Source organism: Acytostelium subglobosum (assembly GCF_000787575.1).
Source record: "Acytostelium subglobosum LB1 DNA, scaffold: scaffold16, whole genome shotgun sequence".
Lineage (NCBI taxonomy): Eukaryota > Evosea > Eumycetozoa > Acytosteliales > Acytosteliaceae > Acytostelium > Acytostelium subglobosum.
In genome coordinates, this window is record NW_012236517.1 from 120,941 (window position 1) to 138,038 (window position 17,098).

General features: G+C 44.0%; 10 protein-coding genes across 10 annotated transcripts; 4 read left to right on the forward strand and 6 right to left on the reverse strand.

Moving 5' to 3' along the window:
- Positions 1-325: 325 nt before the first annotated feature.
- Positions 326-1,201, reverse strand: SAMD00019534_077660 (hypothetical protein; the record flags this gene model as incomplete). Its single annotated transcript, XM_012896806.1, has 2 exons — positions 326-483; positions 553-1,201. Coding segments are annotated over 2 exons (807 nt in total), but the record flags the coding sequence as incomplete, so codon positions are not given.
- Positions 1,202-1,676: 475 nt separating this feature from the next.
- On the forward strand, positions 1,677-2,519 carry SAMD00019534_077670 (hypothetical protein; the record flags this gene model as incomplete). Its single annotated transcript, XM_012896807.1, has 1 exon — positions 1,677-2,519. One exon carries the CDS (start codon positions 1,677-1,679, stop codon positions 2,517-2,519), a length of 843 nt encoding a protein of 280 aa, XP_012752261.1.
- A 216-nt stretch (positions 2,520-2,735) lies between these two features.
- SAMD00019534_077680 (hypothetical protein) lies at positions 2,736-2,948 on the forward strand (the record flags this gene model as incomplete). Its single annotated transcript, XM_012896808.1, has 1 exon — positions 2,736-2,948. The coding sequence occupies one exon, from the start codon at positions 2,736-2,738 to the stop codon at positions 2,946-2,948; it is 213 nt and encodes a 70-aa protein (XP_012752262.1).
- SAMD00019534_077690 (hypothetical protein) lies at positions 2,778-3,351 on the reverse strand (the record flags this gene model as incomplete). Its single annotated transcript, XM_012896809.1, has 2 exons — positions 2,778-2,942; positions 3,226-3,351. Coding segments are annotated over 2 exons (291 nt in total), but the record flags the coding sequence as incomplete, so codon positions are not given.
- Positions 3,352-4,351: 1,000 nt separating this feature from the next.
- SAMD00019534_077700 (hypothetical protein) lies at positions 4,352-5,655 on the reverse strand (the record flags this gene model as incomplete). The annotated part of the gene is made up of 5 exons (XM_012896810.1): positions 4,352-4,498; positions 4,560-4,656; positions 4,728-5,217; positions 5,362-5,528; positions 5,597-5,655. Coding segments are annotated over 5 exons (960 nt in total), but the record flags the coding sequence as incomplete, so codon positions are not given.
- A 1,646-nt stretch (positions 5,656-7,301) lies between these two features.
- On the forward strand, positions 7,302-7,893 carry SAMD00019534_077710 (hypothetical protein; the record flags this gene model as incomplete). The annotated part of the gene is made up of 2 exons (XM_012896811.1): positions 7,302-7,579; positions 7,653-7,893. Coding segments are annotated over 2 exons (519 nt in total), but the record flags the coding sequence as incomplete, so codon positions are not given.
- A 256-nt stretch (positions 7,894-8,149) lies between these two features.
- On the forward strand, positions 8,150-9,130 carry SAMD00019534_077720 (hypothetical protein; the record flags this gene model as incomplete). The annotated part of the gene is made up of 1 exon (XM_012896812.1): positions 8,150-9,130. A coding segment is annotated over one exon (981 nt), but the record flags the coding sequence as incomplete, so codon positions are not given.
- An 85-nt stretch (positions 9,131-9,215) lies between these two features.
- SAMD00019534_077730 (hypothetical protein) lies at positions 9,216-12,706 on the reverse strand (the record flags this gene model as incomplete). The annotated part of the gene is made up of 5 exons (XM_012896813.1): positions 9,216-9,283; positions 9,362-9,695; positions 9,765-9,883; positions 9,955-10,245; positions 10,306-12,706. The coding sequence occupies 5 exons, from the start codon at positions 12,704-12,706 to the stop codon at positions 9,216-9,218; spliced, it is 3,213 nt and encodes a 1,070-aa protein (XP_012752267.1).
- An 888-nt stretch (positions 12,707-13,594) lies between these two features.
- SAMD00019534_077740 (hypothetical protein) lies at positions 13,595-15,746 on the reverse strand (the record flags this gene model as incomplete). Its single annotated transcript, XM_012896814.1, has 4 exons — positions 13,595-13,983; positions 14,045-14,335; positions 14,415-14,705; positions 14,780-15,746. The coding sequence occupies 4 exons, from the start codon at positions 15,744-15,746 to the stop codon at positions 13,595-13,597; spliced, it is 1,938 nt and encodes a 645-aa protein (XP_012752268.1).
- Positions 15,747-16,790: 1,044 nt separating this feature from the next.
- On the reverse strand, positions 16,791-17,033 carry SAMD00019534_077750 (hypothetical protein; the record flags this gene model as incomplete). Its single annotated transcript, XM_012896815.1, has 1 exon — positions 16,791-17,033. The coding sequence occupies one exon, from the start codon at positions 17,031-17,033 to the stop codon at positions 16,791-16,793; it is 243 nt and encodes an 80-aa protein (XP_012752269.1).
- Between the last annotated feature and the right edge of the window lie 65 nt (positions 17,034-17,098).

Genomic DNA, 17,098 nt, shown 5'->3' on the forward strand with positions numbered 1-17,098 from the left:
AGTAATATCGATCACATGGTTAAACAAAGACTTCTTCCTCCTCTTTGTTGTCTTTGTCACTTCAGAGGATGGCAGTCATCCATTCATTCATTGGATGAGCGCAGAGGATTCCAAGCCAAGTAAAGCAAGCAATGGACATTGCTTGGACAGCCACATATATACACACGCAAAGGCATTCCTAACATTGTATAGCAACTCCGCCAGCAATGCAGTAGTAGTAGTGCAGATTGATTATATTACATTTAATAAATAGTAGTAGTTACGTGACCAACTGGACGACATCCATGGATGTCACGTGTAACAACGATCTTTCTTCTTCTTAGGCAACACGAGTGAACAACTCATGTGCAGCCTGTGGAGCACTCTTCCTAATGGCAATCTCAAATCGACAATGAACATGTGTCTCATTACCAGTGTTTCCAACGATCACTGGCCACTTGTACTTTGATGGAAGTATATAATCGCCTGCTGCAAAGAAGTGAACTGTTTGAGTAAGTGATAGAGATAGAGTTAGTGAGTGATTGGAATGATTCCAGTTTGATTGATACATACTCTCTCCCTTGACAACCTCCATGATGTCGAAACACTTGTCATATGCAGACATGTTGAACTTCTCTGCCATCCTCTTGATGATCTCACGTGCTGTTTCGGCTGAGGATATCTTGATGCTCTTGAAGTTGCCACCTCTGTAGTATATCTTGACCACCTCGGTCATCTCGGCGTTGGGCGAGACGGGTGGCGGCGTCGCGTCCTTTGATGGCTTGGAAAGGATCTGCGCCACGGCGTTGTTCCTCTCGTTCAGCTCCTCCCAGATGACGGGCTTGCCCTCGGAGGCGGCCACCATCTCCTTCTGGAACCATCCTAGCGCCAGATCGTACGGCGAGAACTTGTTGAGGTCGCCCAAGTAGATGTCGGCGCCCTGGCGCACCATCCACAGCGCCAGCATATCATAACGATTGAGCACGAGTGAGTGCAGCGGGGTGACGCCTCTCGCGTCCTGTGCATTGATGTCGGCGCCTCTCGCCACCAACAACTCTATCGCCTGTTTATGTCCACGTGCCGCTGCAATATGCAAAGGTGTCGTACCCTTATCATACTCCTTCATATTAATGTCCACTCCACAATCCAACATCTCTCTTAATTTCTTCAGATCATTGTTTCCAACGGCCTTCATCAATTCGTAATCATATTTTTCCAAAACCATTATTTCTTATTATTATATTATTTGTTTGATTGTTATATTATATGTATGTACAAGTTAGAGTTATTAATAATAACAGTGATAAGTGATAAGCCATTCCTTTGAATGGATTGACACCTTTTGGTTTTGGTTGATGCAAAATTATCTGAAAAACGGGACTCAATGGTCCTTTTTTGGTCCATCAAAACTCTTCCAATGATCACCCCACTGGGCTAAAATTATGGTTTGAACAATCCCTCATAAATAGTGATCGAACTTCATTAAAAGGACCAAAGGTTACACGCCCGTAAAGTTCTGTCAATCACTTTTTATCGGGCCTTGCAGTCAGAGTATGATTGACTGAGTGATTGTATGAGAGAGTACTGAGTATAAATGGTCAGTTTCCAACAAGAGTCAATCATGTCATTCAACAATAACCTTAATAAGCTCTTCCAAACAATATACCTACCTTGCCTACTTACCCTACCTACCTGCCATGGATTATCCTCTTAGCCTACCATACTACAACGCGACTTCCCAGAGCCAAAGCACCCCTGTCCAATACTACTCAGTCGAAGAGATAACCTATAATTCTTGGTACCAACCAACACCAACGTCCATCCCAGAGTCCTTTGACCACCAACCATTCCAAGATCAGTGTCAACCGATTCCATACCACCAACAACAACAGCAACATCTCTTTGCCAACCAAGATTACCTGTCCACTCCTCTAAACATATGCCCAGTTGTGGCCACTCATTCTGTACCATCATCTTATGAAGGAATCCTACCAAGTGTTGCCGAAGGCCTCTTTGACATGGACGAGTCTGCTCAAACAATGTCCTGTGAATCCAACCAAGAGTATGACTCTAGCCCTGTCTCCAGCCCCCCTTCAAGTCCTCCAAGTTCTCCAACGTCATCGGACAGCTCTGGCACTGAGGGACCAATGGTCATCAGCTTCTCGGACATGTGGAATTTGACTTTGCATGAGGTTGGCGAGGAGTATAACATATCCACGTCAAAGTTGAGTAGAAAGTTCAAACCATTTGTGAAGGACCTCAAGGTCAAGAAGGCCCCCTTCTTGGCCGGTAACAGTGCGGTGAGACAAACAATCGATTTGGTATTCAACGCCAATAAGAAGACTTGGTGGCCCTCACGCATTATGAATGCCAGGAGAAAGTCGATGGAGTTCCATGTCAATGCCAGGAAGGTTGTGTTGTCCAAGGAGACCATCCGTGATCACCTCTTTCAATTTTTCTCGGGTGATGAGTTCAGAGTGACACGCGGCAAGCTCAAGGCCAGAGGTACCTATGCCAAGCCATCATCACCATCATCATAAGACTTCTTGAGACTACTACTCCTACTACAACTACAACTACTATGTATAAAGTGATTTACTAAAAGTACAACCTGTTTGTCCAAGACTGAGGGCTGGGGGTAGGGTTGGGGGTGTCGGGGACTGTGGCTAGGGCTGAGGCTAAGGCCTTGGACCAAGTATGTGTGGAAGGTGGGAGTGGAGGTTGTCTGGTCTATTGACAACCTTGTATGGGATAGGATGAGTGAAGATGGCGATGGAGATATTGTGGATTGTCTAAATAATGAGTTTGGACCTGTTGTTGTAACCAGTGATGTCGTCGTAATCAGCCTCTGCTCCTGTTGTTCGCTTGAACTTGCCACCAATCAGACAGAGCTCCTTCAGCTCAGCCTCGACCTCAAGCTCCGTCATATCGGCAACGACGCGCTTCTCCTCGTGGCCACCATCTTGTGACGACTTGTCACATACGATTCACGATGTGTCACCATGACTCATACATTCTATCATTGCTGAGTCATCATCCTGGAATCTACAGAACACTATTCCATGTTCCATCTAATCAGTATATATACATCATTCATAATACACTAATAAAGCGGGCATTCTATACATTATACAGTTATACATATATATATATCTATATTTGTTATAATCTGTTTCATCGTTTGTGTTAGTACTCATCCAACCATTCATTCATTCATTCATTAGTCTCATGCTGGGACTGCTTACCATATCTCGCGTAGATGGCGGGTTCAATACCATGTCCCTCACGTACCACAACTGGTAGCTTTGGATTGACCTTCTTCAGCTCTGCATAGTTCTTTGTGATAAAGTTCCTGTTTGTTGGATTGAATGATTGAATGAGTGAATGAATCCAAGAAGATTGTTTGGTTTGGGATGATGATGATCATCAACTAACCTTAGTCCATCACTTGCAGTGGCAGTCTGACAGAAGTGAACTCTAATCTCAAGAAGATTCTGAGACAATAGAGTCTTCCATGCTATCCTTTGTTGTTCGTCTAATGTCGTTATTTTCTACGTTTGTATGAGAGATGGTGTAAGAATCACCGAAGACAAGACTACTTTATAATTAGTCTGTATATTCGTTTGTTTGGTCGCGAGTTGTAGTAGAGGGGAGAGAGGGAGAACGAGAGAGAATGAGAGAGAGAGAATGATAACAAAAAAAGAGAGAGATAAGAGAATAGAAGTAGAGAGAGAGAGATAGATACACTGATGGTTAATTCATTGTGTTCATTGTGATGAATTGATGTACCTCATGACCAAGACCATACACGACCGACAAGGTGTTATTGATGTGATGGTTAATTGATGAGTGATGCTTGATAGATAGAGAGACTAATCTTATGTGTATGTAATATATGTATGTATGGATAGTGTCAATAGACTGGTTTGTAGTGCAATGAATAAGTTCCTGTTTGTTTGAGGAGCAGGAATGATGGAAACAAAGGGTATGTGACAGCACTCCTCTCTGTCTCCCACTCTCACTCACCCATCAACAATCAAAATCAAACAACACCCTTACACCAATCACTCAATGATGGGGTTCGTGATGGGGAAGGGCGACATACTACAGTACGATGAAGATTTGTAAAGGTACAGTACCTTCACCTTCGGCAAAATACATCAGTGGGCGACATCATCTGGGCATCATCAAGATACCACAGCAAATGATTACCAGGTTCGAAGGACCTGTTGATCTCTCACTAACTAACTGTGTTGTTGACAACCAATGTTGGGCATCCAAGGGTATGGGTCAAACGATTCGTCTTTGTATTGGGCACAGGATATTGTTATAAATAAATAAGTTGAAGTTGCTGAGAGATAATTAAAGGTTATCTATAACAAAACAAATCGTTGATGATGTTCTGGGTAAAGAATGGGTGGTTCAGTGCCTCCCGCGCTGATATCCTCTTGGCGGGGTGGTACTCCAAGAGTTTCGATGCCAGATCAAGGAACATATTATGATCCGGGTGGAAGTAGGTCTGAGTGCGATATCGTGTTAATCATTCAATCAATCATTAATCATAAGTATACACTACATACATTGAGTTGCTTCAAAGTGTACACCTTCTCAATACTCTTGTTATCAAGTTCATCTGTCTTCCAATGAAGACATGAATCACCACCTGGATAGTACTTCCTATGAATGATGACGATTGTTGTCTTAGTTAGAGTCCATACCTCCATCCATATTGACCAACAGTAACTTACTTTGAATCGATAGTCATGCTCTGGGGCAATGGTCCAATCACTTTTTCCATCATCGCAAGATGTTGACGGTTGTTGTGCGTGTCAAAGAGTGTGGAGCCAATGTAGAGCTCGACAAGGATGCAGCCCACACCCCACAGGTCGCAGGGATAGGACCAATCGTAGCCCAGGATGATCTCGGGTGGACGGTATGGCCTGCTGCACACCACAGACGTGTGGTGCTTGTAGTCAAAGGTTGCACCGCCAAAGTCGATCAGCACAATGTCTGTCTGGTCCAGATGGTAGTACTCGGAGCCATCTACGCGGTCCCCTCTACTCTTGCTGCTCTCTGCTCTAGCGGGGCCCGCACTATTGTTGTCCGTGGTGCTGGTTGGCACGGCCTGGTCCGGACACTGAATGGGCATCATTGTGTCCGACACCGTATAGTTTGAGTTCTCCAGCAGGATGTTCTCTGGCTTCAAGTCGGTATGAATCAAGGATATCTTGTGCATCGCTGGTGGGAGAGATGGGATGGATGGATGGGAATGAGTCCAGGATAGAGATGAAAAGATAGAGGGAGAAGGAAAGGAGAGAGAGAGAGAGAAGTGAGAGCTGTAAATATGGTATCAGCCTCTTGGTTGCTGTTTGATGTTCTTACTGTGGATGGCGGTAAGAAGTTGCTTTGATATCCTCTGGATATGCGACAGAGGTAGTGGCTTATTATGGTTCTTCTTGAGGAAGTCGTATAGACTCAGACCGTATCTCTTGAACACAAGGCAGATATGATCCTTGTGTCGGAACCAATGTAAGAGTCTTACGCAGTGACTGTCATACAAGTGTTGTTAGTTGATTGAACCAGGGTGATAGGATTGATTGATTGAGGGACAACATACAAGTTCTGATTGGTCATGCCATTCCTCTCCAATGAGTTGAGGATGTCGATCTCGACCATGGCGTCCTCACTGTACTTCTTGACGGCGCGCACAATCTTGATGGCAACGGGCAGCCTTGTGTTCTCATCATAGCATTCCACAACAGTTGAGAAAGTACCTGTTCCAACAATGCTCTCAACCTTGTCTGTGTTCGCCATTGAATAAGTGAGTCAGTATGATGGGCGGCGAAGGATAACATAGCCAACTTACATCTATCGTTCAAATACTCGCCAATCTGAGCTCGGTAGTAATTGTTCTCATCGTCCCATGTTGGACGCCTGAGTACGACGTCAGCTTGTTGATACCTAGTACTGCTGCTGCTGTTGCTGTTGCTGTGATGATTATGATTATGATGATGTTGCTGTTGTTGTGATGGTTGATGATGATGTCTTGATGAATGATTACCACGTCCATTAGTCGTGTAATAACTCGATTGATTACGATAATGTTGTTGATGTTGATGTTGATTATGATAGTGATGTCTGCTGAATGGTGATGGTGAGGGTGATGGTGATCGATGCCTCCTATATTCATTGCCAGAGGTGGGCTGATAGTGTCGACTACTACTACTACTACTGCTACTATTATTATTATTGTTGTTGTAATAATAACTATCATTGTCCAATCTAGTTCGTTTGGTTGGGTCCAATACATGATGATTATGATGATTGTTGTTGTTTGAGGAGGTGACTACACGCTGGTCACCACCATGTCCATGTCCATACCAACTGCCGCCGCCACCATTACTACTACTGCTGCTGCCTCTATTGTAACTGCTCCTACCAACTGTGCTCCCATTACTACTACTACCAACGACACCTTCACGATCCGGTTGTCTAGGGTAATCATATGATCTATTGTTGTTATTGTTGTAATTGTTGTTGCTATTTACATAACTATCGTTGTTGTTGTGATATCCATCATCATATTGCTGTTGTTGTTGATGATGCTGTGAATACTGTTGGTAGCCTCCTCTAAATGATGAGGAGGTATAACTGCGATCATAACTATTATTATAATTATTTCTACCTCTATTATTATTGTTATAATAATTGCTGTTGTTATTGTTGTTGTTATAATTATTGTTATAATTATTATTACTATTGTTATTGTTGTTGTCAATCTCTCTACCTCTATCTCTATCCTCAAATGATCTCATTCTCTTCTTATCCTTTTGAGTAGTTGAGAGTGAAGAGGAGTATTGATACATATTCTATCACTTATAAAGTGATTGAATAATATATATATAATATATGTTTATGTTATAATTATAATTAGTTACACAACGGTTGCATTTCTATTATTATTCTATTCTTTATCAATTAACTAAACTATATATATTATGTATATGTTTACATGTAGTATATGTATATATTATAACTATCAAGTTGTAGGTCCAACAACAACACAAGTGTTTGGGAGAGTGAACACAACCAGTCTACACAACCCTCGTTTGTTTTGTTTGCTTTGCAGGGTTGTGTTTTGGAATGAACTTTGACTTCAAAGCTGTTCTTTGTGAACAATTTCAAAGAGCCACACGTGTCATTGGGTTCTCAGCTTCACCAATCAATCAATCAATCAAACACATCAATCTTGTTCAATCACATTATTACAACATCAGTCAATATACATATATACATATACTTATTAATATAACAAATATAAGATGGGTAATCAAGGAGCAAAGAAGAGAAAGCAACAGAATGAGAAGGAGATTATGAGATTACAGATTGCTATATTATCAGTTAATGTAGTATATATTATTTACAGATATTGGTATCATGGTGATACTTTCACTCTTTCAAACTACTTCCTCTATGCTGCTACTGTAATCTTGACTGGTATACCATATCTACTCATTAGTACAATGGCCAAAGTAACCAATAATGCTGAAGGTGAACTCATAGATGGTGGTGCTGACCTCTCTGCCAAAGGATTGGTCGAGTATGTATACTTATACCAATAATGTATTTGATTGATTGATTGATTGATACTAATAATGTTATGTACATTATAGGTATTACTTTGATTCGATTTATATATCATTGTTGGTATTGTTATTGGGATTGCTGTCGGATAAGGCATTCTTGATATTGTTGGTGATACCTGGCTTTGCTGGATACCAAATCTGGGTCAAGTTCCTTGGTCCTTGGTTCTTCTCTGGTGACAACAAGGAGACAGAGTACGTAGAGTCAAAGTCAAAGAGACAAGAGAAGATGGAGAAGAGAAGAGACCAGAATAAAGTACGTTACGTCAGATAATGTAACAACAAGTTCATCATCATCATCAACATTCCCAACTCCCACACGCCCAATGGTGTGCCATCAAGATATTCTCAAACGATTGTGATTGGCACTGATTGATCAAAAATATCTTTCGCTCCATCTTACGCAAGACCAAGTGATTCAACTCAATCATATCTCCATTCAATAATCAGTCAATCATTCAATCATTCAATAATATATACACACATACATACATACATATACAATGATCAATCAATCAAGATCAATCATATTGTTGGCAACAATCATCATGTTGATGATGAGTGTGCAATTGAGTGAGGCCAAAACTCGCACTCGTACTAGACCATTGGACCCAGCTTGTACTCCACCAGACTTGGAAAGACTGAGCCTTTATATCAACAACACTGTGGCTTCTTATGGCTATTGCGAGGGCACTGAATGGGCTTTCTCCAACTTCTCCACGAGCAACCCTACAGGCATTCAATCAGAGACGTCAACTATAAGCATGCAGACCGCCTCCACGATCAAGCTGTGGATCCTGATGGCCGTGCTCCAGGACATCAACTACGGACTCTACACACTCGACTCGGTCGTTGAGTACTGCTCGGGCGAGTCCAACGCCACGGTCAACGACTGCCTTGAGCTGATGATCGGTATCTCGGACAATTGTGCCACCTACACCATGGCCGCCAAGACTGGCCTGCCCCACGTCAACAAACTGTTCGCCCAGCTTGGCATGAAGGACAGTGGCTTCCACGAGTGGTGCTTCACAGACTGCCCCGGCTACACTTCGCCGTGCCCCAACGACGACGGTACCAACCTGGACAATGTGTTGTCCTCACACGATGTCATCTTGGGACTCACCCAACTGCACAACTTCTCGGCGATCGGACAGAACGCCACGTACCAGGCCTACAAGTACCTGTTGACCGCACACGGATGGCAACCAATGATTGGCTACTACATCCCTTCGCCAGTGGCTCACAAGCAGGGCTGGCTACCCGCCGACGAGGGCTTCCAGCCATTCACAGAGAACGATGAAGCTATCGTATTCTCAGAGTGTGGTGACTTTGCCGCGTCCGTGATGATCACTCGCAACTGGACCCAGCCCACTGAGGACAATGTAGCTCTTGCTCTTGGTGCCGAGATTGGACGTTTGGCCTACTGCACCATGGTGCCATTCGGTGTTGCCAATGATGGTGTGCCATGTTCCACCACCTGGTCCACGCCACCACCTTCCAACGATGGATGTTAAGTCATTGGTAAATGTCCCAACTTGGGATATCGGTAGTATTTAATTTAAATTAAAAGTAAGCTACATCACTTGTAGCCTTCTAATATTCATTCTTGCTCTTGTTCCTCTTCTCTTTGATGATGAACTGTATCTTTGCAACGATCTCCTCTGTGATTGATTGATTGAATGATGGGTTAGGAATGATTCCATGTAATGATCAAACAACTGGAAAGTGTGTAAACATACCGGCGTCTTGTGAATAGAACTCGGACAACTTGCCATCTTTGCACTTGATGTAGAAGTTCTTTGGTTTGTTTGTGATCATATTGACAGAGGCAATGTCTGTTAGTAGTTGTATAGGTGTCTTGAGTTTGGAGTTATTGTTGAACGATCTCTTGAATGATTTCTTTGACTTTGGCGGAGGTGTCAAACAGTTGTTTGGACTCATCACTGGTGACAATCCACCATGGTTACTACCATTGGGCACACTCATATTCGAATGAATAATCCTATCTTGATCAATTCCCATCACTCTAACCGTTGATGTACCAAACTTGTTAAACTTGACAACTTGGTATTGCTATTTGATTGATTGATTGGGCCAAGGTTAGGTTGGAATCACGATCATCAATCAAACAATCAATCATACCTTAAACTCTCCAGCTGTGTCTGGTGTGAAGAAGAACATTGGACCAAGTAACTTGGTGATGGGTCGCGGTGCATTGCCAGAGTCAGCAATGAATGATACTGACTTGGGAATTGATGTTTCTGGATTGATTGAGCGAGGGTCAGTCACCAGACCCTACCAAGACACGACAATGAGTTATGGTACTACTTACTAACTTGGTTGTGTATCAGTTTGATATCGCCCATGCCCAACTCCTCTAGTGTGATGGACTCGTCATTGACCACTTCATTGTTCATCAACATGAATACACAGAACTCTTCGGAGAACTTCTCTTTGCGACATATCAGTGACTTGATTGATGCCAATGTCGCATTATGTGTATATGGCACTGCAATCGAGTCCTTCACGCCAACTGAGTTACTAACACTCGACTTTCTCTCAACATTGAGTGGAGCTGAGGGCAGGATGTGGACCCTGAATATAGGTGGAGGTGAATGTTGTTCTGATCGATTGGGATGATGAGTATGTGATGTTCCAATGTTTGATGAGCGATGTGACATACCTCTGGTGCAGTTTGGATTCTGGATTAGGATGAATGATGTGGACTTGGTCTTCTTGATCTCGAGGAGTCGGTCCAGCATGTGAGTGTCCGCCGACACGTTTCCATCTTCACTGCACACCTTGAGTAGGTAGGCCTTGGGATTGATCGATCCTGAAAGGAATGCGAATGATATCTCATTGTCTCCATTCGATAAATTAGGACTCTGTGAGTCTGATGACTTGGTTGATGTTGTAATAGTATTGTTGTTGTTGTTCGGGTTGTTGGTTGTTGATTGTGTCTGTGTCTGTGTCGCCTGTGCCAGTGCCTGCGACTGAGAAGTCTGAGGATTGATGGTCGCCAATGTGTCCAAAGATGAATATAATTGATTGGAACTGCCACTGAGTAGTAGTCTACGCTTCCTTTCCTTTTGACATAGTTCCAAGACGTCGGATACTACTTTCTCGACGGTGGAGTCATCATCCACTGACAGCTCCACCACTGATTGTGGCTGTGTCGGCACAAACACATTCAAATGCATCAGTTTGCCACCGACCCATGGGTATGAGTTGTAGGCTGCGCCGCCTGCAACACCACCACCCGCGCTCACAGACTGTGCACGACGTTGGCTCGAGCGGACCAGGAATAGCTTGGGCGAGATTGGCACTCCCTTTGGTGAAAGTGGCAGCGTCTTCATGTTGGTCGGAGACTTGAGCAATGATCCGCTGTTGGTGGTATTGTTGTTGTTGAGCGAGGCTGTGGTAGGGTGGTTGCTGGGTCGCGCTGATGCTGATGGCGTGGCAGTCTCGTTGGTGAAGGATGAATCGTCGTATGATGGGCTGTCCGAGTCGATGTCATAGTCATCATAATCATCAAACTCAATGTCACTGTCCTCGTCTCCAACGCTCGGATTGGAGCATCGCGGCACCTTCTCCTTCACATACTGGAACTGAGGTGCCTGTGTCTCAGACCCACTCACATCGCTCTTACTCCAAGTGATGACCTTTGTGTTCGTATTGTTGCTACTTCCATTATCCACTATTGACTTGTACTTGTTGCCATTTCCATTTGTTTGATTGGTCGTCCTGTTACCGCCGCCGACACCTCCATGACCTTGACCATTGGTGAGTGCTGGGGGAGGAGCGGGAATGGGTTGGACGGGCTTGTATACTGTGTACATGTGGGCCAGATCCTCCTCGTCCACGGGTATGTAGGTCTCGATGGGTGAGCTGCCCGAAAGGGTCGGCTCACTCACAGGTAGTGGAAGCAGTAGCGCGTTGCTGTTGTTGACGGTTTGTTGCATGGCCACTGCGCTCTGGTCTTGTAGGATGACCGACATCATGTGACAACCCTTCTGGTTCTTCTTTTGGATGGCGTCGTCAGTCATATTGATCCTGATTCGATACACAGCCATCTCTGTCATTGACTTTTCGAATGTCTGGAAGCAGCGCACCTCCTCCATGTGGTGCAGGCTGCTGTTGGCGCTCAATATCAGTGCGTTTGAATCGATCAATGTACACGTTTGACTGGTTGCCAGTGCCATTGGTGATGGTGACATGGGTGGCGATGACGGCGAGAATGGCGTGGAGCAGAACTCGTTTGTTGGCTCAACGATCAATGTTGGTGGTAGCGTGTCCAGATCATCGATGTGCTCGTCAGATGGATTGACCTCCTCTTCCTCCTCTTCTTCCTCTTCAACTTCCTCGTCCTCCGCCTCCTGTTCGCTTTCAATTACATCAACACTGTTTACCGTGGATGACTTGTCGCCTTCAACTTCATCAACATCATTGTCCTCGTCCTGCTCGCTCTTGTCGCTTCCATCCAACACATTGACTCCATTCATTGTGATTGATGTGATCAATGTGAAGGACAATGGTATTCCATGTGGATCTGACATCACGTCCATGGACTGATGGTGTGTCCCTGGTTCGGATGATGATGTGTCGGATGCCTCGTCATCATCATGACCATTGACGCTGCGCTGGTCCATGATGTGTGGTACCTCTGGCAACAACATGTCAGACCCGGTCGAGGGCATCTTGAGAGATGACACCTTCAAAAGTCGATCAATATTGTCCGTGAATGATGGAACAAAGTCCGTAATGCCGTTGTTGGTCGCCAGGCCATGGCCCTGTACAATCTCATTACGCTTGATATGTGTATGTATCTTGATGGACAGTCTATTGAATGTCGAATGTGTCTTGTCCAGGAAGTTCTGCATCGCCAGGAATGTAGCTATGGCCTGAGGTTGTAGTGTATACGCTTCTTTCACCATTGCCATGCACTGGTTCATCGTCTCCACCGTTGCCAGTAACGTATCAAAGTTGGATAACAATGTATCTATAGTTGTCGTAGACATCTGTTGTTGTTGTTGCTTCTCGAATGCCATCATTGTTGGTGGATGTGTTGTAGCAAACTCGGACATTGGTCTAAGTTGCCTTGTCTCGTCCTTCATCACCAGTATGTGATTAGCTTGACTTTGATTGATTGAGTGAATGAATGAATAGTGATTGATTGATTGAATGAGTGAATAATGATAATGATTTAGAGGAGGTACCAGTGATGATGTTGGTTGGCCTTTGAGTGATCGTTGTTACAATGGTCTCGCAACCAGTCAGCAGTTGATGAATAAGCTCTAAGTAAGCAGTAGGTATAAATATATTTATACTTATCCGTGAATGCGGTGTGATGAATGTGTTGTGGATGATGGATTGATGGATTGATTGATAGAAGGAGGGATCAGGGTAGGGAGGAGGGGACACAGCAACTCTCTGGGATATGAATGAATGAGGGAGAGTGAGAGTCGTATGGTCCACATTCATCACACACACATTAACATTGGAATAGGTGTTGGTGTTCCAACCAATCAGCCACATCCATCCATCCATCAACCATCATTGTTTGTTGATCAATGTGTTAAAGTGGTGATCCTAGCTGGATGGAGCGTTGCTTATCAACAACATGTGACTAGGTGTGGGATTGTTGTTGGGTTGGTTGTTGATGTTTGTTTATCTCTAACTGAGCCAGTCATCTTGTGTGTTTGTGTGTGATCAGTAGGGTTGGAGTGACCATCACACACTCACTCATAACCACATGCTTTGATCAATCACACTTAATCTCTTAATTAACCACACGACTACTTCCTTTAATGGTAGGTCTTGCAAGCCTCTTCAAACCTACAATGATTGATGATCACACTTTGCAAGTTTGGACAAAACTATGGTAACTTCTTCACTGAAGACCATGGTCATGTAATTTATTAACAATAAACACGACAACACTCGAATGTTGATGGACGGACTGACGGACAAAATCAATCCCATATGCCTTCATCGTCTTCATCATCATCATCACCGCCACCACCCATGTTTGGATTGGCAACAGGTAGATCTACAACTGGTCTTCGGACATTGACTGATAGACCAAACTTGAGACATGATGTGAAGGCTTTGGTTCCACGCAGATCGATAAAGGTGAGGTTTGGCAACTTGGTTAGAGGCAACACTTTGTCATCCTCAATCTCATTTGAGGACACATTCAACGATGTCAATGATGACATTGCCGACAAAGCCTGGAACGAGTTGCCATTGATATGTGTCTTCATCAAACTAAATGTGTGGAGGCCCAGTGTCAACAACCTGCCTACTCCATAGTCTGTCACCAATGTCCTATCCAAGTTCAATATCTCCAAGTTTAGGAATTCTAGATTGAGCAAGTGAATTAGTGAATGATTGAGTGAGCGAGCGAGTCGATGGAGACATACGTGACAAGGCGATCATGCTGTCATCACCAATCTTGGTGTTGGAGAGCGACATCTCAGTGCAGTACTTGAGTCCACTGAGTGTGGAAACAGAGTTGAGATAGATGTAGTTGGAAAGGTCTAGCTTGCGGATGTTGACCAATTGATTGAGATGGTGAACAGAGCTGTCATTTATAGAGTCCCTACCAGGCAACTTGATCTCGAACAAGTTCGGAAGTCTCTTCAAGTTGACAAAGCCTGGTCCAGCAATCTTGGTGCCAACAATATCCAGTCTATTGAGTGTGTTTCCGAATGCTAATTGATTGGTTGATTGATTAAATGTGAGTGAGTGGAATAGTTCCATCATATGATTGATTGAGCGGGAGAGACTTACATGTAATAAAGAACAAGGCTTGGTTGCCAATACCAGGACAGTTGGAGAGCGAGAGGTCGGATAAGGGAAGCTTGCTAAGCTTTTGGATGCTCTTCTCTGTGGCCTGGGTCTCTGACAGGTTGAGTACTTGCAACTTTGTGAATGAAGGAATGGTCAACGAGATACAATCGTCTGTGATGTTCAAGTTTGACAAGTCCAGCGATAATAGATTGACAAGAGGTGACAACAATACAACACCCTTGTCGGTGATCAACGTGCAGCTCAACGATAGCTCTTCAAGGCTAGTGAGTTCTGGTTGATGTGGATGGATGGATGGTTAGTATGGACATGATGGACATTGGATGTGATCACTTGACCCAACTTACTGTTAATATAGGGCACGGATACATCGGATATTCGAACGCCACTTAGATTGAGTGATGTGAGATGGGTAAGCTTCTTGAATACTTTGGCACCCTCGTCTGTGACGTTGACGCAGCGTGAGAGTGATAGACGTCGGATACAGTTGAGCAGACATTGGAGGGAGCTGAGCATGAAGTCGTTGCTGACGAATGATTGGTAGTTGAGGTTGAGCTCCTCGATGAGCGCACCCGACGTGATGATCTGATCCAGCTTCTTTCGTGTGACCTTGTGTGCGCCAACCATCAAATCGAGCAGACGCTGCACCATGAAGCCAGGCAACAACTTTAGACGGGCTTGATACGGAGTCACGTCGATCATTATCTTCTCCAAACAAATGTCGATCAGTGGCTTGATTGGACGATAGAACATTCTGGGCGGTGATGTTGAGCCAAGCTGAGGTGAAACTTGATTGTTGAAGCGATCAGTGATCATGTTGACAATCTCGTCCTTCTCCTTTGGCTTTGGTGGCTCATCGTCTGGGTCGCCAGACAGTTGGTGGCCCGCGCCACCGAATGCTTGGAACTGATGTTGTCCACCCCAATGTGGTGGCATCATCATTCCAGGAGGCATACCAGGGAATTGCCCTGGTTGTGGCATCATGCCGCCGGGGAATTGACCTTGTGGTGGAGGTGGCATGTCCATCTCTTCATCATCGTCATCAAGGTTATCATCATCTTGAACTTGTTCTTCTGGCTCTTGATCTTGTTGTTGCAGCGGTTGGACTTGCTGTGGTGGAGATGGCACATCCTCTTCATTATCCTCATCATGTTGCTGTAGTTGTTGGTCCTGTTGCTGTTGATACATTATCTCATTGGCAATCTCTTCCTCTTCATCTATTATATTGGTATCTTCATCGGCTGCAACAGAGTCCTCTACACCACCAAGTCTATAACCTTTGGATGAGGACCATGGTGATTTCTTCTGAAACATATTCAGCGGCGAGGATTGTCCATGTGGCATAAACGTTGGATGGGCCTGAGCAGGTGGCTTAGGCAGTGGCATTCCAGGAGGGACTACTGGGGCTGTTGAAGTTGTCGATGTTGTTGGACTTGTAGTTGGACTTGTTGTTGAACCAGTTGTTGAGTTGTCAGCAGGATTTGACCCATCTCCTGAAGCAGCTGTATTTGGTTGTTTCTCAGCAAGATACTTTGCATGTAGTTGCCTTCTATATTCATTCAAGTCATCTCCACTGTTCATTCTTTCTATGTATATATATCTTTATGTGTTTATGTAGAGATAATTCACCAAATGAGATAATGTATTTTGAACTTGAAGTCAAACTAAATTAATTTATCAGAAAAGCAAGAAAGTGGGCTTTTGCGACCCTCATTTCAACTCTATCCACTTCAACTTTGTCCACTTCTTCTGTGTCTCGCGCACAATGACACATAATCTTCAATCTCCACAAACACATGAATGTCGCCAAGAGCTACTACAACTACAAACTGTATACTTCTTCTTGCGCTCGTGCTGACATGGAGCGCCTACTTCATTCAATTTAGCAAGCAAACAAATATACCCTTTACAAAAGTACTCTCTTTAAAAGATGTCATCACATTTGTCAATAACAGCAACAGCAACAACAACAACAACAATGGCAGGAACATCACAGAAGTGAATGACGACGTCACTCTCAATATACAAGTATTCCATTTATTTGCACTATGCATATATTTGGAACGTATAATATCTGTCTTCTTGGCATGCTATTGTCTCTTCTCTTTTGGATTCACAATTGTTACTAAGGATGGTCGTACAATTGGATGGCCTTGGTCATGTTCTTGGGCAAAGTCACCGGCTGTTTTAAGACAATGGGAGTCTGTTCCTTTGTTGTTATCAAACCGGTTCAGCATATGTTATCGAAGAGGTCAAATAAGACAAGCTCATCTATTCTTCTCAGGTATTCAACTACTCTATCTTTTCACCAACTTTATAGACGATGATGGATCAATTGAGCTCTTTGACTTCTCTCCCTTAGTCCTGTTCATTCTCAACGAGTTGGTCCTCTTCAACAACAACAAACGAAGCAACACCAACACCCAAGCGGTAGCAGTCCACAGCGAGCACATCGTGGACAACACAAACGCCAACAACGCCAACGCCAATGCCAACGCCAACAACACTAACGCCAACCCCGACGCCAACAATAACAACAACAACACCAACACCAACACCAACGCCATCGCCAACAATACCAACGCCAACAACACACCACATAGACGACGACGTACTGTGACCAACCCATGGACACGATGGAGGGCAACAAAGAACATCCATTAACA